General features: G+C 39.1%; 1 protein-coding gene across 33 annotated transcripts in view; it reads right to left on the minus strand.

Annotated features, from left to right (window-relative positions):
* The window catches only part of LOC105212149 (sorbin and SH3 domain-containing protein 1), an 80189-nt gene that overhangs the window by 34620 nt on the left and 17665 nt on the right, over window positions 1–27904 (minus strand). For 4 of the 33 annotated variants that reach the window (XM_054234114.1, XM_029040139.2, XM_029040141.2 and 1 more), the window contains exons 1-3: window positions 17321–27129; window positions 11581–11991; window positions 7900–7962 (exon numbers count right to left, since the gene is read on the minus strand). The exons of 3 other annotated variants lie outside the window; for them this stretch is intronic. In XM_054234114.1, coding sequence (XP_054090089.1) covers window positions 7900–7962; window positions 11581–11991; window positions 17321–24791 — 7945 coding nt within the window. In that variant the 5' untranslated portion in view covers window positions 24792–27129. Of the gene's footprint in view, window positions 1–1375; window positions 1997–7899; window positions 7963–8308; window positions 8732–11580; window positions 11992–17320; window positions 27131–27904 lie in introns of those variants that run through there. 26 more of the 33 variants (XM_054234111.1, XM_054234109.1, XM_054234110.1 and 23 more) reach the window with 20 other exon arrangements.

The raw sequence follows: 27904 nt of genomic DNA on the forward strand, positions 1-27904 counted from the left end.
CCTTCTGTCTCTGGTCGACTGATGAGTGAATCTTTGATTCTTCTTATCATACAGTTTACGATATCTAAATTACACTATTTCAAAAGAGAACCCAAAGGATCAAGTGATGCCAAAATAAAATATTCGATCTACCAAAGAAAAAGCAACAAACTTGAAATACAGCGAAACCTCTTCCAGGTTTTTCTCCCTTGAGCGGACATTTTTTCATGCACCAAGTTACATTTTTAGAACAAATGATCCTCTCTAGGCGGACACTTCTCTTGTGCGCACAAAACTCGCTCGAAGGTGAGTGTCCGTCTAAAAGAGGTCTCATTGTAATTTTATACTTTTGTGCTTAGATCCTTAAGACCCGAAATACACTCTCTCATTTGTGGAATTGTGATGGGTTTTTGAAAAGCTTTTTCATATGAGAATCATGTAATCATTATCCAGACATTGAACAATGATATTTGTTTAATATCATGACTTCCTAGAACAACTTGCTGGGAACGCTGGAGTATAACCGCTCAGCATGTATGTAAAGTATTCATTGAATATTTGGCTATATAGATTTTAGAGTTTCAGCAAGTCGAACCAGTTGAATAACGGGTATAAAATACTGAATAAAATCAGAATTTTGTTCCATACAAAACCAAAATGCTTGACAATAGATCTATTGCATTCCACTAGTGAAAGCTCAGTGGAATCAAAATTGCAAAAAGGGCTCAAGACAGTAATTATCGAAGAACTTTCCAGGAGTAACTTAACTTCTTTAGTTATACATTCAGAAAAATGTGAATATATCAGCGATAAAGTGATTTCTTCAAGCACAGTATTGCCGAAAAAGGTTAGATAAAGGAATAGTCGAGTAAAGGAAGTCAAAAAAATTTTGAAAATATTTTGAATATAGTCAAACAAACTTATTTAAGGATACCTTGGTAGATTTTAAACAGTGTTCTTTGAATAAAAAAAAACTTGAACAATTTATTTAAAATAATATCATTTGCGCAGATATTTTATTACATAAAAACACTATTTCAATTTTTTTATAAATTTGTACAATATCATTCCCAATAAGATTTTCTTTTAATACACAGTACCAATCAGCTTAATTCAATATTGTTTTATTTTTACCAACAATTTTTTTTATTATTTTTTACCAATAATTTGTTTTATTTTTGCTTTATTTCCAATTCACTCATGCACAACTATTTGAATGTCACCCACATCATCAGCACACAACAAATCAAAATTCAACACAAAACTTGTTTTGAAAAAATCCACCAGCCCTTCAAATAGTTTATGCACACTTTCAAATCACTTGTACGCCTTCAAAACACTTTTAACGACAACAAAAACACTTAATTGATGACATAAAAACGCCTGCAAAACATACTTGGAATAACAAACTTCGATTACACCGACAGCTAGCGCAGCGGCAATATCCTTTCGCCTTTGTATGCGCAAAGGACCTTTGTGAAAAGGCTGCCTTAACGTTTTCACTTGCAAATTGTCGACACTTTTTATAAATTATATTTAATTCAGAGATTTGCTCGACGTTTCGCGTTTTTGCTGGCTGACTCCGCGCGCGCTTGGAGTCGACTGAATGTTGCGTGACATCGCATAAGTAAACACTCCAAAAAGCTGACAAGCTTGCAAGCGAAGGCAAAAATAACAGCGCTATTGTTGTTGTTGCGACAGCGGCTGCTGCTGCTGCTGCTGTTGCTACTGTTGTTGCTGTAGTGTTGTGCTGTGGCAGCTAAATGCCCACCGCAGGCGGAATGAATGCACTGCAAAAATCACTACCTTGTTGAATAGACTATGGTTTAATGGTTGAACGAACGGTGGGAGGGCCGGAGGGAGGTGCGGATGAACGCAGAACGGACGCGCAGACAGACGATGGTTGGACGGGCGTAGGTCAGGCTAGGCTGTCGCGGTGCTGGATGCCAATGCGACGCAAGCACACACCCAGTTCGAGTGGCGTTAAATGAGTGCAGCAACAACAACAACAATTCACAACAACAATAGTGAAATAATAATAACAGCAATGACAACAACTCTCTTACATGTACCAGTTGAGGAACAAGGCGATCAATTACAAAAGCGAAATGGCAATGCGACAACCGGTGACTGACTGACTGACTGAAGCGGCTGAGTGAATTAGCGCGTCAGGGGCGAACAATGCAAATCAAGCGTACTGTTTTTTATACTTCTTACTGCTGACTTGTTGTTGCTGTTGTTGTTGTGCGGGAATTTATTTCAATCCATTTCTTTTTTGATTTGCCATTTAAATGTGGAAAAAAATGGAAAACAATAAAAAACGAAATACCTGATCAGTCAAGCATCAGTCAATCGTGCGCGTCCACGTCCGTCCAACCGTCCGTCCGTCCGTGCGCACTATATGCGTACCCAAACACACAATTTAAGCATTGACAGCATTTTTGTGACTCCCTGACGCACCCTACAGTGGCGCAAACACATGCCTGCATGCATACGTAATCGTAATAATGAACTGCAAACAATTAAACTAATGGCAACAACAATAAACACAACTCATTATTATTGTCGATTTGTAGTCCATATTCGCATATTGTCTAATTATTGGTTCTTTAAAATATATTTGATACACTGTTGTTGTGCGCCGCGCTTAGCCGCTTTATATAGTCTTGCGGTGGTTGTTTGAACGTTGCGCGCCACCGCCGCGGGCCATGAAGCAAGCAATCGAACGCGCTTCCGGTATGTGCGGGCGCGTACACAAAAGTAAGACTTGCGCGCACACACACTCACGAGTATACAAGCGAATGTGAGCAAGTAGTTCACAATGACGGCGACCACCGCTCCAAGGCATTCAACCGCGCCGCACTATACCGGTAAGACCGTTTGTGCAACCGCGCCACCGCGCGCCCGCTCAGGCGTTGAGCGCGCTGCGCTGTATTGTTGATAGCAAAGCGGCAGGCGGTGTACGGCAGCCGCAGTCAGTCAATCAAAGCAAATCAATCGGAAACAAGCTTTTGTTTAGCTTTTTTTGCATTACTCGTCTTTTCGTCTAGTAAAAGTATATAATTTTTTTTTTTTCAAAATAAAGAACATATAAATAAACTATGAAAAGAACTTTTCAAAAAAACAAAAATAACAAATGTGAAATTTCCAGCGTGCAACAACAAAACTAGGCGCGTACAAGGAGCGCCGGCTGTTGTTGTATTGAATTAACGAGCGCGCCAACCTGCCTTGAATAGAACTCCAGTCGCTGCCTCAATAACGCTGCGCTACATTTTTATGCTTTAGCACACACATACACGCTCACTCACACTGCTGTGAGGCGCGTTCAATGCCCGCCTGCCAACCAAGCTGCGGACTGATGAGCTTTGTTGGCCCATCGTAAAAAATCACTAAAACTATTATTGATTTTTCTGCAAGCGCCGACGGACACAATTTAGCGTAAAGTACATAAGTGAGACATAATGAAACGCGACGGGCAGAAAAATAACAAAAAAAAACAAATGCTTATAAAAGTAAATAGAAATTTATTGGAGAATAAAGCGGTCGTTAGGATTAGTCGCTTCATCCGTTTAGCCGCAGTTGACGCGCTCGTCGCCTGGCAGGTATTTCAACGCACTTTTGCGGCTTTTTATGCGAATCTCATGTTATTTATGCTACTAATGCCGTGGTTTTTGTTTTCTTTTTTGGGCCCTTAATAAGGTGCGGCGTTTTAAATCGATTTTCCGTAGCATAGATTCGTGCGAATAGAAATTTTCTAACGCTCACCGAGATTTGTTGTTTACGATGACCCAAATTCGCCGAAGATAAGCAAGTGTAGCATAAAAGAGTTGATTGATGGGCGTAAGCAAGGTTCGTGAGTTGTAATTATATAATGAATACATTAATTTGGAAATTAAAAAGAACAGTAAATTTAATTATAACCTATACTTAAGGTGTTGTTCTGGTAATAATGAAGTTGTAAGTGAAAAACGATTAATTTACTATAAAGAGAAAAGGCGAAAAGAGCAAATAAGAAATCTTTGTAACAAACTCAATATATTGGAAAAGGTATAGGTTACAATTAACATTGTTTTTTATGCTTTCAATCGCAGTAAAGTCTATGTGGTAGGTCTACTAAGGTAGGTGGTCCTAATTATGGAGAATTTTTGTTGTTGTTGTATCTTCACTTTGTATTCTACTTATAGAGACGGTGTCTATTGTTTCGTTAATATCAAATTTTTGTATATCTCATAATAGTACCGTTATCTTATAAACGAGTGGCAAAAGAATACTCGCTAAAATATTAGAACACACGTGAAGCAACAACACCTATACGGCTATATCTTTAAATCTATTGAAGGTTGGTTATAGAACAAGAGATCCTAACATAAAAAAGTAAGTACGGGATAACTTTCAAATTACCGCAGTCGAAATTTTTCGAAACAACAAATAAAATGGAGCTTAGTTTTGATATCTCGAATGCTTTAGAAGAGCTTTAGAAATATCACTTAGTTTGACATACTTTTGCAACTCTCTTGAAAAAAAAATATCGGACTAAACGTTTCAACGAACTCAAGGTTAAGAAGAAGATACATTATTGGATCTAACATATCCCTCTATATCTTAAAGTGTTCTCAATATTTTCAAATAAAATACAAATATATTCAATATTATCCTACTAGCTTTGTATCGACTATCGACTGAGAACTAATTAACACAGAAGAAATTCGTTGGTCAAGCTTTTCAGAGAGACTCCTTTTTTACTAAAAATATATTAAGACAATAATTGAAAATATTTTAATCGGTTTGGAAATGGGTCAAATTTGACCCTAAGATGAATGTTCGACCTAAATATAAGAGGCGTTTCCAAAACGCAACGGTATATTTCGTTTTTGTCGCCTTTAAATTTCCATTCAATAAATTCCCATCTCGAAACACTGCTCAAACTCCATTTTTGGGATATCCTTTGGCTCTTTCAGCGATAATTCGTATAAAACGATGTCCCTTTAAGGTTGTCTTTATTTTATTTTCGGCCATGTCTGGCGAATATGGAGGCTGGGACATTATTACAGTATTGTTTTTAATCGAAAATTGGACGCTCTCAAACCGTGAAAACTTTTAATTTTACAATTCCGGTTATTTTTTGAACACACGTGCATCTACATAGATATATCTCATCAGTGAACTTGAGTAAAAACTAAAATATTTTATACACAATGTGATCAAATTTTCGCCCACACATTTACTCCTGACAATGGCCTTGTAGCAGAAGATGTTGGAAAGCATTATTGAAAGGGCCTCCAAAACGCTCACGCCGAGCGTGTTACTCGTAAAATACATACATATGTACAGCTGTAAGTATCACACATTAGGTGTGATATGGACTAATAAATAAATCATTTACATGTGTTCATAAATTAGTGACTACATAATTTGATGTTATTGTTGCACGCACACAAACTTGCCTTACAAAATAACAAGAAATGGAATAAACAACCCACACACCATTCATTCACCATTCAGGCGTTGCCAATAAAAATACGATTACCAGCGACACACCACGCATTCATTCGGAAGCTTAGCGGTGGCAGCAGTAAAACTGCTCGAAAATCTTTAATATGTTGACGCCAAGACAAACAAAAACAAAAAAAACCCAAAGAAAAAACGGAATCGAAAAAACATGATAAATTTAGTCGACTACCAAAATTATGCGCTGATGGATTGGTTGAAAGATTTATTTTTATGAAAGGGGGCATATACAACAGCGGGCCAACAATGAGTTGCTGACAGTACATTTCCAGCGGGTGGCAGTTTTGAAAAAAAGTGAAAAAATTTCAAAAAGAAGTGCTAAAAAAATACAAATTTAAGGCGAAGAAATTTGTGAAAAAATACAAGAGAAATGTTGGTTTTGCCCACCACACCAAAACCGCAACTGCTGGACAATGTGTAGCGTTGGCGCTGGTGACAGGATGGTGCACAGTGGGTTTTAATTGTGAAAATATGTCACCTTTTGTTGGAGATTAATAAAAGCAACAAAGTTAAAATAAATATTGACGCATGCAACCTTGTTGTGGTTGAGGTTGAGCTTCGTACTAAATGTTTTCTTTTGTAATGATGACGGTAGAGGTATATATGGTTGCGATGCTTGCGGTTAAGAGCATTTTTATTTATAAGCAGATTTTAAAAACAAATTAAAGAGGAAAGAGGCTGTTGGAACCTTACAATTTCACTAAAACAAGAAAATAAATATGAATCAACAATCCAAATTGGACAGATTTTCAGAGTTCTGCGAAATTGGTTAAATATACGACATCTTTAATGCAAACTGGAACAACCTTCCTCCGATTTTTTTGTAAACATTATTGTATTCTCAGACAAATGGAGAGATCTACAAGAGTTTAGTCAACTTTCTCCATTTTGTTGTAAACATTATAACATTCTCAGACAAATGAAGAGTTCTATAAGTCTTTACTAGAGTTCGAAGAGTTAATGGGCTTTATGGAAATGTTTTCGTCTCATAAATATGCTCGGAGGTTTGGTATGGTCTGTCGTCCATTATTACAAATGTGTTTGATGTTAGTTGTCATATTTCGAACCCAAGAGATCTGTGGTAGTAACGTACACTATACTGACAATTTATGCCGTGGCATATTTTCATATAAATATATTTCGAAAATATAATTTAGATGTCTGTCGTACTACTTTCGTTTCAGAAAGTATGGAGAGTTTGAAAGAATGCAGAGTTCCTTCAGAGTTTGAACACTAAACACACTAGAGTTCTTCAAAAGTATGTATTACTAACGACTCTTACTAAGTACCAAATATCAAAAAGTACAAAAAAACATCAATTAAGTCGTTTACGATTTTTTATTTTTGTAAAAAACCAAACACACTGTATCAGCTCGAGCTATACACGCCCACGGAAAAATCAACAGCGCGTCATACAATAAATTTAGAATTTGTTTATATTTAATAAACGTAGCGGATGGCAGCATAGATGTTGCAGTAGAAGCAAAAGAAAAAAAATGCGGGAACTTCAAAAAATTATTTGCCTCGGAACACATTTTTGTAATGGAATATTTGCCAAGCGCTAATAATGGACGAAATAGTAAATTTCGCAATGAACTCGTGACTCTTGCGCCATTTGCATTGCGTATTGAACTGGATAATATTTAAAATACATAATAATTTTCAAAAACACAAATGACCACTTAGAATACGAGAAAGAGAAGCGAGTGATGGAAATCACAGAGGAAATAACAACAAAAACACACATAAAAACCACAAAAGCGCTCTGAACGCTTACAAATGCGATTAATTAGAAAAACGCTAAAAATAAACGGTAATAAATTTCCAACAAATAGACGTACGACTGCTATAGTGCACAATAAAACAAAAATCAAACTGGAAAAAATAATTTGAGACACAACAACAGGGGAGTACAAATTACTTATAGAGCGAACATATGACTCGGCGAGTATAGTGGGTGGGTGTGGAGCAGGTCCACTTAGTTAGCAGCGTGTGAATGCTTTGACTAACTTCAGATAATAGTAACAACAATACAAAATTAAGCAATCAGCGAAAAATAACAATCATGATGATGACTCAACTGAGAACTGATTGGTCAAGCGCAGAGTAATTGCTTGGAGCGCGCAAAGGAATGCGTGTGAAAGCGCAAAAGATCGTGATTTGGAGATATGCGCGCTGTTCAAATGGTGACACTAGACGGAATTGGGGCAGTTGAACTCATAAAATACACGTGAAGATTTGCAATGCTACGAGACAAAATTCTAAGCGCGAAAGATTTTCGAGCCGTTGATGCGCCCGTTGAATTGCTGGATGAAGACAATGTTGGATGTAGATGATGCTGGATGATCATGGTGATGTTGATGAACGCAGAAAAAGGTAGATGCGGGACCACTTTTGCAACGCTTTGATTACCTGAGCCACTTGGTGCGGTCGCTTTGAATTTCGGTACGAACATGCTGCCCTTCGTTGCTGGCTCTGCAAGTTAATGGAAAAACTGTAGCGGGCTGTTTACAACTGAGCTTTTATGATGCTACACACGGCAGCTATGCTGCTATTTAACTAGCCAGCATGTGTGTGACTTATGTGACACTTTAATTGGAATTTTTAATTTTCGCTAGCTTTTAATTACACTTGACAGACAAAAAAAGAACATTAATTACATCACTAACAACTTAGCGTTAGCGAAAATTTTTTATTTTATTATTGCACTCACTAATTTGAAAATATGAAAATTTTCACAATTTCTTTTTTTTTATTTGAGACACTTCAAAACACACTGAATATCATTTAATTTTTTTTTTACTCTCTACAACCAACTAACCCTGTCCCATTTCGTTGACGCGTCTTTACAAAAAAAAAAACGGCAAATAAAATTATTTTCAAATAAAAAATTTCAAAACCGTTGGAATACAAAACGAACGCGCTTTTTGGTGGGTTGTGTGTACGCCTTTGCGTCCGCCGCTCAACTTGCACGAAATTTTCAATTTATTTTGATTTTATTTTTTACTTTCGAAAAGCATATTCGAATCGTGCTGTTCGTGTAATTGGACGAGTTGAAGATTCTGAAATACGAATGGACCGCGTATTAGCCGATCGGCTGGTTTTGGCTCGCATTCGCTGCTTACAGTTATAGTCTAAAACTGTATGGTTGTTTATTTTGTATTTTCGAAAAAGCGGCGGCAAAGTGGAATATATTGTAGCATAGAAGAGTTTTTTATGAATAAAATGAGCTTAAGAAAAAGTATTGGAGAACTTTCGTAAACAATAATGTGTATGGCGAGCGCGCTGCAATGTTTGGTGGACAGCAGGCAGTTTAGAAGTGCGTACAGTGGGATGAAAATAAAAAATATTTAGCGAAATTTTTGAAATGGAAAATAAAAATTAAGAAACTAAAAAGTCGAGGTATTTTTTTAAATAAAAATTATAGAAGCGAATTTTTTATTAAAAATCGAAATGCTTTTCAGTCCCAATATGAATTTGAAAAATTTGAGTAAAGTTGGCTGCGATTGTTTTAATGCATACGAAATATTCTTTGTACGTTATCGGATCTCCATTTTCAGGATCTGTTCGAAAATATTTTCTAAGAAACGGTCACTTCTCGGTAGACTTTGTTACTTCTTAGAGAGCACTGGAGTTCAAAAGCCTTTTTTTAAACTAAAGCGTACTTTTAACGATTTCGAAATACATCTCCAATATATTTTTGAGGATCTCGTACCAAATAAATACGAAATTTAAATCTCAATTTGCTTGTCAAGGCAGCACAGTGCAAATTCATTATTTTTGAGACATTATTTAGAGCTTTTCTATTGTATATACATATACAACTATACAAAAGTCAATGTACATATTCGAATGCCTATTCGAAAAATAAATTATATACTAAATTCTGGTATATAAATGCTTTAGAAAATATATAGTATATAGTGAGATCGAAAGCGCAAAAAAGCTTTCAATTTTTTTTACAAAATCTCAAAATAAACTCAATTCGATGTTCGGAAATTTTTCAAAGCTTCTAAACTACTCAAAATTTTTGTGAAAATTAGTGGAATATATTATATAAAAGTATGTAAAAATCGAATATGCGCCGTGTAATAATCATCAGGTGTGTGATCGCACGACTTTTTTTTTCAAAATTTTCAAATCGATTATGCGCAGAATCTCCTAGCAAACTATTTTTGGGAGAGCTACGGATGTATGAAACACTCAGCGTTTGATTCGCTGCCACACGTCGACGTCTACGTCAACTGTGACAGCAGCTGTTACCTCTGCAAGCGTCTGAATATTAGGTGAGGTTAGGCAATTGCTTTGCTAACCCAGAGACACACTTTGTTCAACATACTAAATATCGTACGCACGCACTCATTAAATGTTTCTAAATAATTTTCATTCACACACCCTCCTCATCCATCGGCTCAGCGGGTCTATCGATCATATTTAGCGAGGCGTTCGAAAACTTTTCAACAAAACGCTCATTCTCACTTTCATTCGCCCGATGTCGCATTGTCACCTTGGCGCGGTGTGTCATGTCACGACCGACTGATAGATATGTAAATTTAACTTAAAAATCCAAATGTGTTAATGTGTGTGTACACACTTGCTTGTTGACAATTTGTGTATGTTTCGAATGTCTCTATTTGACATTTCGTTAGTTCAAATACAAAATTTCAACAAGTTGTTCACTGCATTGTGTTGTCTGGTCTAAAAGTGGATTCTAATGGCACAAATATTAAGTTAACAAGCTGTCTCACGGAAATAGTTTGCATTTCGAAATACAAGCATCTGGATAATGGACAACGTAATTATGTGTGAAACATGTTCTCCGTCATTAGAAGTCATTTAAATTTTAAACATGTAAATAAGTGGATAATAATCACCGAGTGCAGTGTGTTCCCATGAATTTGAGCAGTCAATAGCGAGGCACTTGACACATAATGATTTTCTGGTGTCTCAATTAGTATAGAACTTAGTGTTCTGTTTAGTAATGTTTAGTGTAAAGAGAGTTCTAACACCTATTTGCTTCAGATTCCTCGCATATAAGATCTAAATATATTTCCAGAAAACATAAGTTTTTATAGATATAAAATATATCGTATGGCTTCCTTTATAGGAAGTTCCAGAGATCTCATTATTGTTACTTCTTGTAGTCTACCGAACTCTATCACACACACTAATATGTTCCCTAATCATGTTGAATTGCACTTTATAATATTATTAGGTTGAGAACATAGTACTTTGACAATGCTAGTTTCTTAAATAGATCCCTTTCTCTATGTAAGAGAGTTCATCTCAGGAAAAATAAGGTTCAGATATCTGGGAAGGACACTCAGATACTACTTCTTGGTTTCGTAACTATGCATAGTATCGCAGAGTTCGTTCTTTCAAAAGCGGTGTTTTTTTATTGTAAATGTCGTGAGCGCAAGGACAACACTTTTGAGAGAAGTTTGCTGGAAGTCAAGGTTTAGCTTTTGAGATGGGCTCAAAGCAGTTTTTTTTAATCATGTTTCATGTACTGAGGCCAGAGAGAGATAAAATTTTGCCTACAGATCTTTTTAATATCTCAAAATTTCAATCTCAGATATATAACCTTTCTGAAAAGACCAAGTTAGCAAAACTCCTTATTTTAACTATGTTTTGAAAATATTTTTAAACACTAATTTTCGGAACATACTTTTTAAAAATCATTATTGACATTCTTTATAAAATAGATAACATAATTCATGCAAGAACAATAAGGAAATAATAACAGAATTTTGAAAAATTCGGCGTTTCAAATTTCGAAAAATTTCATAAATGAAAAAAATCGATTTTCTTTTACGTAGGATATTTTCGAATACAACTTTTTTTAATTAAAAAAAATTATGGAAATTTTTAAATACTTTTTCGGTTTTCAAATTCAACAATTTTCGAATTCGATTTTTTTTAATATCGATTTGTAGACGCATGCATTGACAGACATCAACTACAACTCAAGAATAGTTTAGGAATTCATAACTAAGTAAACAAATTTCCAAAATGCTCGGGGAGTGGGGGTGCCATGCATACATGGACTAACTGGAGCACACACATATTCACCCAACTAACTGACTCACCCACCATTTGCATAGAGGAAACCCTTCGCCAGTTTCAGTTCGTTATCGATCTCCTTGAGCAGATCGCTTTCGGACCAACTGCGCCGATTCGGCTCCAGCAGGAAGCGTGTCTTCTTGCAGGTGCGCACATGTGGTGCTGGCGGACGGCTGCTGCTGCTGCTCGCTTTGTGGCTGTGGCTGTGACTGTGCTGGTGGTGGTGGTGGTGATGCTGATGTTGCTGGTGCGGCTGATGGTGATTGTGGTGCCTGAGTTGTGAATGCGGTTGCTGTTGTTGATGACCACCACTCACAATACCACCAAAAGCACCAACATCACCGCCGCTTAAAATGCTTCTTTGCTGCAGTTTGGCGTGCGTTTCGTAGCTGCTGCGTGAACTTGACGTGGCAGTGGAAATATGGCTGCGACGCGTGACTGCTAGAGTAGTCGTTTTGTTGAAGAAACAATTAAGAAGAAGAAAAGAAACAAAAAAAGAGAGAAAGAGAGAAGAGGGTAAAGTTCATAAGAAACTTGACCATTGACAAAATCAACTGACAGCCACTTAAACGAATGTTTGGAAGGATGTGCGGAATTTTGTGCCGATAATCGGTGATTCGGTTTAAAATTTTGATTTCTCCAGATTTCTTGAAAGTGTACAGCAGCAGCTTGGGAGTCTATGTGAATGGGGGGGCGAGCGTATTACATGCGTTTAATTTTGATGAGCAAGAATTTTGATTTCGTGTTATTTACCATCGTTAAACGACCTACATACTAAAATTTAATTTTTTTTTTTTTCAATTTTATATTTCGAATTTTGCGTCGATTTCGCTTAAATCGTTAAGGAGATATAGCGGTATGTCTGTATGTGTTTGATTGTAAAGTTGTGTTTATTTATTTCGCCATGCCGCTTATAATTATTGAATTTGTGGTTCAACGTTCTGACCGCTAGTCCGCCCATCAAACCAATTAGCGTGCCAGAAGTGCCACAAAAGCCGCTGATCTGTTGGACGACCTAATTGAAACTTCCTTTTCATGTGCGCTTTTATCTTATCTTTTGTATTCTATTTTATTTTTTAAAATTCTTTTTCTTTCGTTCTCATCTCATCTTTTGCTGTTGCGCTTTGCGAGTCTTGAGTTGATCTTCAATTTAAGTTGCTCGTACGCTTGTTGAGCTGTTCGCGTGCTTTGAGCGTCGGGTCGCGCTTTAACGGTAATTGCATGCCAGTTGTGGCAGTCGTCGCCCAAGTCGTCATGATTTTATACTATTTTTCATATTTTTTCGCTAGAGAATCGCGTTGCTATTTTTCTTTTCATTTGCAAGACTTTTTCATTTGCTTTTCATCTGTCGAAAGTTAAGTAGCGGATTCGCTAATTGTTCGCCTCACTTCGTTGCAATTTCCGTTTCTTGTTTTGTATTTCAAAGAAAAAAATTATTAAGCACATGCGACTTTTGCCATTTATGAGGTATGCATAGACATTAGGGTGGTTGGTAAAATTGAAAAATTTCGTAAAATTTATAAATATCGCAAAAATTCAACTTTGCTTCCGCCGTTTTTTTGGTAAATTTATGTTTTTTTGTATAAAAGCGGTTACAAATGTCGATGTCACTTTTCTTGGAATTAAAAAAGAAAATCAAAATTTCCAGCAAATGTCGAGAATTCGGCTCAAAAAGTGGCATTTTCAGTAGAGAATAAGTTTGGGATGCAAACAGATCTCTACCAATATTTTTTTGGGTTAATGTTGACACAAATATCCAAGATCGATATAAAAAATCGATTTAATCAACCAGTGCTTGACCCTAGAGACATCTATCGGAAAACGGCGGAAGCAAAGTTATAGACCTAATAAAATCATTTTTTTTTATATTCATATACTTGATATTTTGGTTTGCGAAAGTTGTTTTTCTGAAAAATAAATTGAGAATTTTAAATTTTGAAAACATATTTAAATCCTCCGGAAATTTACATATTCTTACAACCACTACTGCCTGCAACTAAGTATCCATATCCAAAAGAGTCTTCTAAAATAAAAGTAATGAACCACCCTTATACACCATTTTAATTTTAAGCAACCTGTTCAGCCATAATACATACATAAATATAGTAATATTCGAAGTGATTTCATTGGAATATGTAAATCGTGTCGTTATAATTTCAAAATATCGTTTCTTAGCATTCGCTGAAAGAGAATAAAAAGTAAAAGCTTACTGATTTCTTTTGCCATTTTTATTCTCTTTTGTTTACGACGTTTTCAGAAGAACTGTATGACTTATTTTTAGAGAAAGTTACAAATAAGTGCTACTTCCGACAAACTTTAGAGAAAGATAAATCGAACAAACAACTTGTATAAATTTAAATAGACCAGCATAATCAAATAGCGGTAGAATAGCCAGCCGTTATACTATTTTAACGAGCTTTCCAAAGCTTTCTTTTTATTAAATGTAAACTTTCTAGTTGTCTTCAAATGTAAATTCCAGACAAGAGATCAGAGCTTAAACATAACGAGCAGAGAAGTGGCGAATAGAAGTTAACTATCAACTATATTATACCAAGCGCCCAAATGAAGGCTATATATTTTCTATATTAATTCGACACAACTTGCCAGTTGCCTACATTTCGGGGTAGAGATAAATAATTAATACGAGATTCATAAAAAAATTATAATTTGGAAAAAAATTTAGTATACGTAATACATATTATAAATTAAGAATAGACACATAAAAATCAGCCTATAATTCTTAAATATTTTCGATAATCACTAATATCAATTTTTGAGCTAAAAAATTAAATTAGTAACAAATAAATAAATTATAAAAAAATATATTTTCTTCGACACTCGTCATAAAGAGGAATATGTGAAATACCAGATTTTCGCGCTAGATAAACATGCAAAAGCGGAGCAGCCAGCGAAGAGAAAATAAAAAAAATATATATAATAATATATAGTACATACGTAAAATGTGGTAAACAAATCAATCAAAAGACAGAAAACAAACAGCATTATTTTTTCGTTTTTTTTTTTTTTTTGGTTGGTTAAAACAATAAATATGTATTTTTTTATTCAACAAAGAACTGCATTAATATTTATTACATACATATTATATTAAAAATAAGAGCATACATACATAATTTCCATGGAACTAATTTTACAAGCGGGTTGGTTTCATAACTGTAATTGTTGTTTATTTGTTTTTTAATTTTTTTCAATAAACATATGCATAACTTTTAATTTCATTAGTATTTTTGTGTTTTTTTACAAATACATTATTTTTAATTTTTTTTTATAATTTCGTTAATATCGTTTTCGAGAATAATATCGTATAGAAGTAATTCAAATAAAAATAATAATAATAAACAAAATAAATTTTAGTAAACTTTCATTAACAATTAAAAAAAAAATATTTAAATAAAATTGTTTTTGTTGTAATTGTAATTGTAGTTGTTAATAGTAGTAGTGGTAGTAGTAGTAGGTGTTTGTGTATATAAGACATAATAAGTAAGGCTACACAATACGGGGTGTCATTCACAGAGGGTTCGGCTTGCTAGTTGCAAATCACGCACGAAATGTTGTTGCAATGCATGTAGACCGTTGCGTAGCCACTATGTGGTATGGTCAAAGCTACGCCAAAACCTTTCGAATTCATCATAAATTCGGCTCTTGAACGGTGACGTGGCGAACATCTCGTCAAACGAGGGCGATACTGGTAGCTTGCTAAAGAATGGTGAATGGGGTGGTTGTGGTGGTGGTGGAGTTGTTGTAAAGGGCGCTGTTTCATCAGCGTCGACTAAAGGCGAGCGAATTGAAGAGAAACATTAACGGATTTTTTTTTAATGAACAAATTAACTAAATTGGTGAATTGACAGTACAGACAAAACTACATATGTACGAGTGCGAATGTACAATGGATTCCCAGTTAAGTAGATGTTTCGTGGTCGAAGTTGATTTTGTAGACGAAATTTTGGCGCACAATTATTTACAAAGTACCACAGATGTAGTTATGTTTCACTTTACCGATGAGCTTTTGATGCATGGAGTAGTTACAGTGGTGGCTAGATAGGAAAATAGGTGGGTGGGGTGTTGCACATACACATACGGTATATACATATATAGTGAATATGTAGCTACAGAAAGCACAGATCTGACAGATTGTTTTTTTGTTTTTTTTTTTTGTTTATGAAGAAAGTAGAGTTGTGAATGATAGTTTTAAGTACTTGAATGTATGATTTTCCCAAAATATCTATTATATTATGGATAAATGGATTAGCCTCTTTGTGATTTTTGTTTTTTATGTTTTTGGTATGTTTAGATGATGACACGTTTTGGAAAATGTAGACTATACAGCTGCGTATCGTAAGTGGGCTTGGCACGCGTTGTTGTTGTCGTGTAGTTTTTTTCAAAGTATTTTCGTTTTATTTTATAAAAAAAATAGCACAGTATAATTGCAGATGCAAACTGAAAAGCATTGATTCAATAAATATGTATATTCAATAAAGTGTTTGAAAATTAATATTTTTGAAAATCACGAAAATTTAGTAAAAATTAAAATCACTAATGTACATTAATTTTTATTAATTTCAGATTTTCGATATTATTTTTTTAAATCTTGATTTAATTTTTAGAATTTTTTCAACAAATTTTTCTAATTTTTTTATTAATTTTTTGAAATTTTTTATATTTTTTAATTATATATAATTTTTTTATTATTATTTTAATTGAAACGCTTAATAATTTTTATTAAAAACTATTTTTTTTAACACTTTTAAAGAGTTGAAGCATACTTTTAGGCGTTTGTATTTCATTCATTTCATTTTAGCACAGAATTATACTTTAGCGTTTTAGTATGAAATAATAATAATAACGAATCACAATTTAGATGAAAACCTAATAGATTTCTGAAATAATATTTTCAAAACTGTTTTCAAAATTTAAACATTTTCAATGCTATCTACAAGCTTGAACAAGTAAAACTATATTGACTACAAACATATATATTGAATTCATTTTTTTTGGTTTTCTAATGAACTAGTGTTGACTTTAGCCTCTTCTTTGCCTACGCCATTAAGAAATGATTGATAAAATTGTTATTGAAATCTCGCTTTTATGTTTGTACTTCAAAAAAAAATATGAAAAAATATTAAAAAAAAAATTTAAAATTATATTTTGATCATGCTAAAGTGCGATAAAAAATATTCAAAATCGTTTTTCTTTGAATATTATATCCCTTTCAAATTTAAGAAGCTATAACAAAAATTTATGGCGCGCGTCAAATCTCTGGCGACATTTCGCAAGGTCATTGCTGTTTTGCCGTTATACTGTGCTATTGATGTTTTTCTTTCATTTTCTTTGCGATTTCTTTGCTACGAAAATATTATCTATTCTACAAAAACAAAATAGAAAAAACACGCGCGCTACACTCGCTAATTTGCTGATCGAATTCTCGTTTAATGCCAAGCGCTCCAAATCGACAAGCCGACTACGATCGCAGTACCCAAAAAGCTACCAGCACCAATTATAGCGGGTAAGGTTGGAGTGGATTCAACTGAGTCGATGGAATTACCCGTTGCAACAACATTGTCGCTTGTAGCGGTAGTGGTAGTAGTAGCAGTAGTTGTGGTAGTATTATCGCTTGTATCGGTAGCGTTCGAGGAATTTGAGTTGGACTTGGTTATGGTGGAGGAGTTGGTAGTAGTAGTACTAGAAGCTGAAGCAAATGTTTTACGAACAGTTTGTATGATAGGAAAGGCGTTCACACTATGCATGCACTCACCCGTTTCACCGCCGCTTGTTGTACGGCTATGCCCTTGTTGTTGTTGTGTATTCTGATGTTGTTGTTGTTGTTGCACACTGACTGGTGGCGCCACACGTTGGCTAATGTTTGTTACGATTTCCGGTTGTCTTGCAATCTTCACAGTTTTCACCACAGATGATTTCTTTAGAGCACTACTCATAGAATTACCGTTCGCCTCTTGGCGACGCTCCTCCTCCTGATGCACCACCCGATGACCACCATCGATTTTCTCCTCATTATGATTTGAGAAGCGCGCGAATTCGCGCAAATGACGTGGTAGCTGTCTCAAATCCGTCTCTGATTTGCCCTCGATCACCTTCACTGGCGGCACCTCGGCATCACTCTCGCTCGCGTGTCCTGCTTTCACAGGCTGTGACTCCGCGCCACTCTCCCAATCGCTGTCGGCTGGCATAGCCAGTTTGGTGCGTCGTTCCTGCACGCGTTTGAGGAACTCATCGCTAATGTCGGTTTTGGGATGTGGCGGCACAGGCGGTTGTTGTCCTTGCTGCGTCTCATTCACCTTAGAGATTTTGATTATTTTATGAAGACGACGCTCTTCGCGTTCCGCCACCTTGCTCAGCCACTCTTCGGCCATTTGCTGCCGGAACACCTCATCCTCGGTGAGTGTGGGCAACTTCGGTACTGGTCGGTATATGTCACGCATTGGATGCTGTGGCATTTGCAGTGTTGGCGTTGTTGGCGTATTTAACTCATCCATGAGACGACGTCTTTCATTTTGCAAACGCTCAAATTCCATGCGCAGCTCCTCCTCCTTGCTGCTGATATACTTGAGCTGCTGCTCCTGTATTTCACGCGGTAAAGAAGCGCGGCGCTGTCGCTCAGGCGCATGTGGACTGTAGAGCGGCTCCTGTGCAGCAGCAGCTTGTGGATTAGGCGATACTGGTGCTGGCGATACGCCGCGTCGCGTTGTTGTGCTAATATAAGTGGGGTTAGGGTTACGCTCAAGCACTGAGTAGCAACTGCCGTGATGTGGTCGCTGCTGTTGTGACACAGGTTGTAACATGGGAGCTTGCGTGCGACGCGCATTGTAAGCGTTATAATTATCATAACTATGCGTGTACGACGAGAGATCGTTGGTGGAGGCGGAAAGACGTGGCGCGCGTATGGTGCGTGGTCGCTGACGCTGATAGCAAATCTCCACTTCACGTGCGAAAGGACGTGTAATATTTTCGGAGGAGCCAAAATCGCTTGCATAACGTGCCCAATCATCTGCAGCGGCTGACTTTGGACGTTCATAAGTGGCATATGTTTGCTGTGATTGTGTTTGCGTGCGTCGCGTGTCGTTGGAAAGATTAAACATCGACTCAGCGCGTCTGAAACGTGATGCATCGTCCACTGTGTCATAATCTGCAGTTGGTGGTGGTGGCACTGCTGGCGCATCGCCATTTTCCAACACAATCGGTATATTGTAGGACCGCGGCTGTGTCAGCTCTCGGGGCGCTGAGCTCCTATCCGCTTTGCGCGCATAACCATTGCTGTAATTACCGTTATTTTGCTCAATTTGTATTGGTATTTCATAGGTACGTCCAGCAGGCGTTGCATTCGCTGTGTTCGGCGCACCACCATTAGCCCACCCCTTCAATTGACGCGAACGCATCGAACGCTCAATTTCACGCTCCAACTCTTGCATATGCTCATGCCGTTGTTGCTTCAACTCATCGAAATGGTCCTTGAAATTCCACTGCGTACGATTGAGATCGAACAGTGATGCGGACTTCTCGCGTTGCTGCCGTTGCGCCTTACCCTCCTCGAGTTCCATGTGTAATTGTTGCGACAGCGCATCAAAGTCCTTGAACAGTTTGTCATGTTGGAAATTGAAAGCGGAATGCTTACTATTGCTTTCGCCGAGCGGTGGTGCGGTGGCTGGCGTCTCGCCACCGAATGCTGCTGCCTTGGCACGTTGCCTAAATTCTTCATAAGCACTGCCGCTAACGCCACCACCACTTGAGGCTTGCGGCTGTGCCGTGCCACTACCAAACTCTTGGCTATTTTTAATGTGTTCTTCTTTTATTGTGGTCTCCGTTGTTGCTGTTGTTGCCGCTGTGCCAAACGTACGATCGGTGGGATTGTGCTGTGGCGTAGCTGTGGTAGAAGTGGCGGTGGCGGTTGAGGTGGCGCCAGGGTGCGCGAAATTTGTCATGTTTATGCCGTTGCTTTGTTCTTTTGTTTCTAGCTTAGTTTCTTGCGTGGTTGTTTTTGCATTTTCTGTTGTGTTTAATTTTATTGCTGACATAATTTCACTATTTCCGCTTCTATTTGACACGCCATCACCAGCCACGGGGTACTGCAGTGACTCTTTGGACGGCTCTCGTACGGGGAAGTGCAGCAGTGAAGGCGTCGATGCATTCTCCAAGGATTTGTCACCGTCCGATTGACGCTCATGGCGTGAATTGCTATAGTCGTAGATGACTTGTCCATTCTCCATGCGTTTCTTCGCCTCATACGAGTGCGTCTCGATATTGGAGTATCGCTTGGGCAGTGTACTCTGCAGCTGTGCGCAATAGGTGCCATCCTTCGCTGTCGTGGAGGATTCTATGTTCGAGAAGCGTTTACGATTGCTGTCGAATATATCGCTGGAACCCATCGATGGAAACATTTTGGCCAATTCACTTTCGACACCCTGCATATTGACTGAGGACGTTGACGCTGTTGTTGTTGTTGGGAAACTATTCTTTGTGTAATTATTAGCGGCGTACAAGTCGGACACTCTACTAATGCTGGTTGATTCGGACGCGTTTGCGTTTGAATACTGGCGTGTATCGGTTGTCTGTTTTCCTGCGAATGTCGGCGCGCCACCCTGTGCAGCAGCTGTAGCAGCAGCGACGGCGGCGGCACTCGTTTGCCTTGAGTTATTTTCAAGTGATGATGTCTGTTGGTGTGCCGAAGATGTTGCTGATGATGAGCCATCTACCGAAACAGCAAAAGCATCAGCTGGCGCGTCAGCGTGCTGCTGTATTAGCGTTAGCAAGCGCTTTTGTTCGGACTGGTTCGCTTGATGCTGCTGCTGTTGTTGTTCTCCATTCGCAAAAGTGCCTGCGATTTGCTCATTAGCATTTCTATCTTGTATTACGTCATAAACGCGTTGGCTGTGACCGCTGCTCACATACGAAGTGGACGCGGCGGCGGCTGTTCTTGCTTGATTTTGTGCCTTCGCCGCCGTTTCGGCATTCTTCGCTGGCACTGGTGGTGGCGGCACGGGCGGCGGTGGAGGTGTGAGGCTTTTACGTAATTTCTTCATATACGCCGCCGTCTTCAATATCTGTTGCTCCTCCTGCTGCATTTCGGCATTGAGTGATTTCACCTGTTCGTCGGTGTATTCGTGATAGCCACGTCGCTCCAGAAATTTTTGATGTGCATCCAAAAGCTGATCGGGCTGTGGCGTAGTTTGTTGGGCGCCACCAGTCTGAGACGCGGATTGCGTGTTGTTGCCTGTCAATTGCTGCTGTTGCGCGGGCGATAAACATACCAGCACATTGGGATCGGCGGCGGTTGGCAAGCCCAACCAAGGCGCATCGCTGTAGCGTGCGGGTGGCGCGGGAACTGGTGGTGGTGGCGGCGAGTGCAATAATTTCGCAGAGGCGGCAGTGAGATCACGCGGTGCGCCTACTGGATCGCCGAGTTGCGTGATCGGCACAATGTGGGTTGTAGGCGTATGTGACACCTGTGCGCCGCGCTTCGGTTCACTGTGTGTGGTGGGCGCACTGCGTTCGTCAGCGATCGACAATTGCAATTCGCTTATGTGCGGTAATTGGGGTAACGGGTATGGCATGTTCGGTTCGCCTGTCTTTCCTTGTGACAACGGTGAAATCTTCTCCGGTTGTACCTGTGTTGGCGGCTTCGCTTGCAATTCACCTATATTCTGTGCTACTGTGGCCAGCTCTACCAGCACCTGCTCGCCATACGGCATGGAGGCCAATGTTTCGGTGCATAAGAGACGTAACTTTTTAATTGAGGCATCCTTTTGTTGTGCGTTCGGCAATTCTAAATCGCATGAGTTGGCGTCGCTTTCACTAGTTTCGCCATATTTCCATTCGGTAGTGTGCTGACGTTGTTGCTGTTGCTGCGACGCATCTGAAATGGGTGAGGTTGCTGTCAGTGGTGGCGTCAATTCATGATCGGTAGAGGGGCGCGAGCCAACATTGATGGCTGTGCATTGACTGTGTTGGGTGCTGTCGGAGCAATGGGACTCGGCGGACTCTTGACGCGCCAACAAGGATAGTGAGGTCAAAGCGTTATGGGTGTTGGGGGAGAGTGTATTTGTTGTTTCTGATTGTGCGCACTTTTGTTCTGTTGTTGTTGTAAGTGTCGAGGCGGAATTGAGTGTGCCTGTGTCCTGTGTGGCGCGCGCGGGTACGGGCGGTGGTTGTATGGGCTGTGTTTGAAAACCTGTAAAATCACTATGAAAATCACTAGCACTAGCACTGGTGGGTGGTGGTGGTATTGGTGGTGGAGAGAGCGAACTATTCTTAGCACTATTAAAATTATCAATATTTTTCAATTCACACGTAGTACGCGTATCGGAGACATGCTGATTCCCGCACGTTGTCGCCGTTGTCTCCGTTGTCTCGATTGTATGCGAGTTTAATATATCGCGCACGCTATTCATTTCTAATTCAATATTTTCAAGCAGCACTGCTGGGTCAACGTTTAAACTATCACTAGTCGCAATTATGGCTGGCGGATACTTAGCATCAGTGCTGCTAGTGAGACTGCTGCTGCCGCTGCCGTTGGCGCTGCTGTTCGAGCTGCGCAAATATTCACACCTCTCCGTTGTTGTCTCTGAACTCCTCTCCGTCTCGCTGATCGTTGTTGTTGTGCGCTTACTTACTCTTGTTGTTGTGCTTGTTTTTATTTCGCCACTGCCGTTGGAGAGTGTGCGCTCACCACTCGGCTCCGCCAGCAATTGCAAACTTTTTAAATTCTCAAATATTCTTTGCTCAATGGGATTAGTGATCTTGGCTGTGTCAATATTTGTGCCATTAACAGCGGCTGCTGCTGCTGTTGCCGTTATTTGTTCTACACTACCACTCTCATTGTTATTGTTATTTGCATGAAATTTTTGCGTTTCATTATTTTCTGACAGGCTTGTTGATGCCTGATTAACAGGTGTACTCTCGCGACTATCACTTGCCGTCGTCGCACACTCTTCGCTGTCCGGTCTTGTGATGATTTCCCTGGCGTCCGTGTCCAAATCGATCGTTGAGCGACTGCTGTTGCCGCACTCGTCATCGCCGTCACCCTCCGTATCGAGCTCCATCAAATCGGACAGGCTACTCGATGCCGAACTACTCAAATAGATCACTTCAGCTGCTTCCGATTCGGGCGTGTGCTCGCTGGACAAACGCGTACAACATTCCTGTGCGGGCGTTAGTGCGTTATCGATCAATTTGGCCGCCACTACCATGGCAACAGGCTCTTCGCGTATGGGTAATGGTTTTTTTGGCAAAGCGCCAAGCGGTTTTTTCGCATGTCGTCGCGTAAAATCCAAATTGCTGCGCGGGAATACTTCATTGGCCTTACGCACTTTCGAAGCGGATGCATCGTGCAGATCGTCGCCGGATTGTGTTGTCATTAGTGGGTTCTCGGAACAATCGCTGCGCGCATCGCTCATGTCGCTATTCTCCTCGATGATGCTGTCCAGGTAACGTGGACTCAGCAGTTGTGGCAGGAAATGTGTCTCGAGTGCGACGCGTTTTTGTGCTCGTCGCTGTTTCAGATCTTGCTGCTCCTGACTTGGAATGGTTGGTGGTTTGCGGAGAATCTCGAAGTTGTCATCGCTATCCGGCGAGAGTGTGCGCACAGCTTGTGCATAGTCTAAAGCGCAAGCGCCAGCCATGGACTCGGTCTCCGACTCGGCTTCGCTTATCACAGGCGGATTGTCATTGTACTCGCTGGAGCTTTCATCGCTGAGCTCCTGTATTTGTACGATACTTTTATTGAGCAATTGTTGTCGTTTGCTTCGACACAACTGCGTTGTAGGACTGTCAGTATCCGGCGAATCGACGCGATAGTTAATAGGTGATGTAGATTCAAGTTGTATGTGATGTATTATGACTTTAGCATCATCATTTTGCTCTGGCATACCTGTGGGGCTAACGCAAGCCGCATTTGTTGGTGGTGACACTGTCGGCTTCTCGGCTCCATTGTCTTGTATTCTGCTAGCAACTGCATTACCGTCCGTTGACTGTGCGATCTTATGCACGATCACATTTGCATTTATTTGCGATGTCTGGTCAGTTGTTTGTGCGGTTAAAGCTTCTGATTCCTGACTAACTGTTAAATCATCTTCCACTTGTTTAATTTCATGGACGATAACTTTCGGCTCCACTTTTGTGAGCTCTGCTTTTGGCTCTTCTCCCGGCTCCTGCTCGATCTTGTGCACAATCACTTTAGAACCCACTTCATTCCCCTCCTTCACAGTACTTTGTAACTGCTCATGCAGCTCGGACTCTTCAATTTGCCCATCACTCGACGTCGCTTGTATTTTTGGTTCATTCATCACTTCCACTTTAGACTCACCCGTCGTCCCACTTGTCATGCTCGCACCAACATTCACCACTTGTTCGACCTTGTCAATGTCTCCATTGCGACGCTGCTCATTGTCTCCCCCCTCCGTTGACGTCTCACGCACTATTCTGTGCACAATCACCTTTGCCATTTGCGTTTTCGGCATTACCGTATGCAGCTCGTCCAACTCTCTGGCACCGGCTATGGTGCGATCTGGTCTACTAATGCCGCACAAATCAGTCGAAGTTGTCACCGTTTCGGTGCGCGCTGTCGTTGCTACGTCATTGCTGCTTGTGATGTATGTTTTCGAATCTTTATTGCCCATCGTGGACCTGTACACCGCGTCGCGCTCTACACCCACCACTGTCGCCGAGTTTAGGTATGCTGTGTCACTGTGTGTCGCCGCTTCCGTATTGTCTAATTTCGAAAGTTGTGCGTCTGCATCTTCCACACGATTGCACTCTTCGCGTTCAACTGCAGTTGTGAACGTTTGGTGACTGTCTCTGGTTGTGGGTTCGTTCGAATTTAAATTATGACACTGATTGAGCGCAGCAGCAGGGACGTTAGAGTCCACTTCTCGCGCATCTTCTGAGCTCGCCGGCTGCTGCTGCTGTGGTGAAGTAGCTGTGCGCGGCTCGTCTGCCGGCGGTGTGTGTTGGGTGGCAGTTGGTGTGGGGGATTTTGGTGATTTCGGTGGTGTTTTTGGGTGTTGTTGCCGTTGCTGCTGCTGATTAGATTGCTCACGTCTGCTGTGACCCTGACTTTGATTGTCTTTATTGTCGTTCGGCTGCCGGTTTTGATGGGTTTGTTGTATTTCTGGTTGTTGCTGGTTTTGGTTCTTATTTTGTTGTTGTTGTTGTTGTTGATTCTTCTGTCGATTCTTATTCTTGTTCCTCTTGTTCTTCTGACGATAATTTGGCATGTTATTTCCAATTCACTTCGTTAGTTTTGCTATTGCACTTGTTGTCCCTTACTCAACACGATCGCGCATCGATCACTATTGATTGACTACTTAGTTCTGGGCGGCCCGTGTTCAAGTGTCTGCCTTGTGCTTACAAATGTCTCAGTACTCTACCACTACTATGATAATTAGGTTAACCGCGCACGTTCTCTTTTCTTTTTTTTTTTGGTTTTTAGATTTTACTTTGCGGTGATTTTCAGTGGTTTTTGTGGTGACTAAGGTCGCGTACGCAGGAAAAACAAAAACAAAAATATCTTTATATATCTATATACGATTATGTATATCGGTTCAATTTAAATGAAAGTTCGTTGCGTATGAAAAAGTTTGCTCAATCAATTGAAATTCGTATTGCGTATTTCAAAATTTCCGCTAATTCGTTTGTTATTTCTTATTGTTGCTGTTGTTAGCTGTTGCTATATGTGCTTGTGCTTGTTATTCGTTTCGGTGGTCGAGATTCTGTCGACTCATTCTGTTCGACTGTAGGTCTATGAAAATACTGAGTGATCCCCAGTGAATGTTCAACAAAGTAGCACCGACCGGCGCGCGGCTGAGCACGGCGTCAACGGATATTCACTATGTCGTGGACGACGGCCCCTGAGATATTGGTCACGCGCACTGTTTCCCTAAATGTCACAACGCAGCGTTGCTAATGTTGGCGCACTGCGCTTTTTAGGTTTCGAAAAAACGAAATTTTGGATATGCGTTAGAAGCACTTTTTCCAATTGTTTTTGGTATTTGGCACACACACACAAATCATACATATGTATATAGCACGCAGCCGATTTCATAACAGTGCTCGCGCAACAACGCGTCGCTGCTGTGTACAGTACAAATTCACATAACGCGCCTGAGTAAGAAATCACAAAATTTTTCACTCGATTTGTTTTCGAAAACCACCGAGTAGGCGAAGTACCGAAAAAATAGAATTTTTGAAAACTTTTCGCGCTTCGTTTGCTCTTGTGCGCCAACAGCAGCGCGCGCGTTCGTTAGCTCACCCGTGCACGCTCGCACGTCACGGAGAGTCGTTGTGTCAAACTGAATGCTATATATGTGCGCGCACCGCTTCGGACTACTCGCCGCTCTCAACATTAATAATATTTATTGCTTTTTTTTTTGTGTTGTTTTTCTGGTGCTTTTAAACATTCTTTGTTGCCTTTTGTTTGTAGCTAAATGTTATACATTTTGGTATGGTTGTTGGCTATTTGGTTGCTTTAGCGGTGTGCTAAAATGAGCGGAAAGCAGCAAAAGTTCGAAGTGGAAGCACATCGCAGCGGCAGCGCGCTCACAACGCGCCACGGAAATAGAAGTGCGAGTGAAATTTGAATGGTTTTTTGAGCGCGCGCGTACACACACACATACATACATATACAATTGTAGTCGGTTGAGGGGGCTGCGGGTGTGGTACAAAACTGTATGGCAAAATTAATGGTTCTAGTTTCGGTGTGTTTCGTTGATTGTGTGTGTTTGTGTGCAAGTACATTTCTATAAAAATATTCTAAACAGGCATTTTCGGTTTGGCAATAACGCATACAGGGTGACTAATGGAGTATAAGCAATGAAGGGAAAGTGTTGTTGACTTAAGCGTGTTTGGCCAAGCCTGGGAATTTTCATATTTTGTAATGATTTAAACATTTCACTTGATTTTGTAATGAAGTGACTGTTTTTGGGAGTAACAGAAACCGGCTTGTCTGCACTTTTTTCAAGAGATTTGGAGTTTATTGCTTTCAAAACTCGAGTTTCTTTCATATTACATTTAGAAATGTGAGGTTTATAAATCAGCTCCTTATAATACAAATTTCAACTAGGTCTATAGCGATACAACCAAATTGTATTTGATTCTCACTGTTGAAAAATACGAGTTTATGTGAAGATTTCGTGTTTGTTTTTAGATATATTAAAAACTTTTCTTTTGAATTGTCTCAAATACATCTTTTGCAACGAGATTTGATCTTACTCTTGGAGTACGATATTTTTTTGAACATTTTAGTGTTTAATAATTACTAAACACTACTTGTATGTTGTTGGCTACGAGATACAATGTTCGAAAGTTTTTTTGGTTTAATAGAGAACTCAAGTTTAAGTGCTATTTTGGTATTTATTCTTAAACGACTACAACAGTTTTCTTTCGAATTACATTCAACATCGCTTTTTTTGTTTTGTTGATGTTTAAATAGTTATAATTCTGTTTTGATGCAAAATTTGGTATCATTGTAGAAAATTTCGAAAATAAATCCGATAATTTCTCAATACCAAAAATGTTAACACAGAGATTTTTCGCGTCAACATAAAGTTTTTGTTTTATAAACACTTAACCTTAAACCCGAAAAGAAACATGAACATAAACTTGAAAAAAAAAACGTCAACTGCAACGAAAATGTGTTACGCAACGAAATTTCGTCACGCTCTCATACATACTAAACGCCACCAGAATGATTGTTAAACCAATTTCTGTAATTTTTTAAACCGTTTTCTGTAATATTAAATTTTTTTAAACAAAAATCTAGGAAGGTTGCCACCTGTTTGAATTCTTTTAATCAGAAAATATTTCTTAAAAAAATACTGAAATATGGGTAATGAAATTAAGATTTTAACTAAACTTCTAGTCGAAAATATCTATGAGATAGGGTTGCCACTTGTTTCAAAAATCTTTATTTTAATTAAATATCTTTTAAAATCACTTATGACAGTGCTGTTTGTAATTTTTTGCGAAAGTAAATTATTATTTTTTATTAATTTTTCTAAAAAAAATTCTCAACTAAAAACTCATAATGGCCACTAAAGCAGTGTTAGTGTTTCTCGCTTATTTGCTTACGTCGCAGGCATTATCTAAACACTTTGTTGTATTTTTAGTTAACTGACAACTGAAATCAAATTGTTCTATTACGTATGCAAAGGTTTGTTGTATCAACATATACATATGTACAACACAAGCAACAGACACTTTAAATAATTAACTAAATTTAAGCTTAAGTAAATAAACATTCTAAAAACCGGCTGATTAGTCACTGCTGCTCTTAAGCTTTTTGCTAACACACTTCATGAAGTGTACGCTCTAAGCGGTTGCCATTATTATT

Source organism: Zeugodacus cucurbitae, chromosome 6 (assembly GCF_028554725.1).
Source record: "Zeugodacus cucurbitae isolate PBARC_wt_2022May chromosome 6, idZeuCucr1.2, whole genome shotgun sequence".
NCBI classification, from domain to species: Eukaryota; Metazoa; Arthropoda; class Insecta; order Diptera; family Tephritidae; genus Zeugodacus; species Zeugodacus cucurbitae.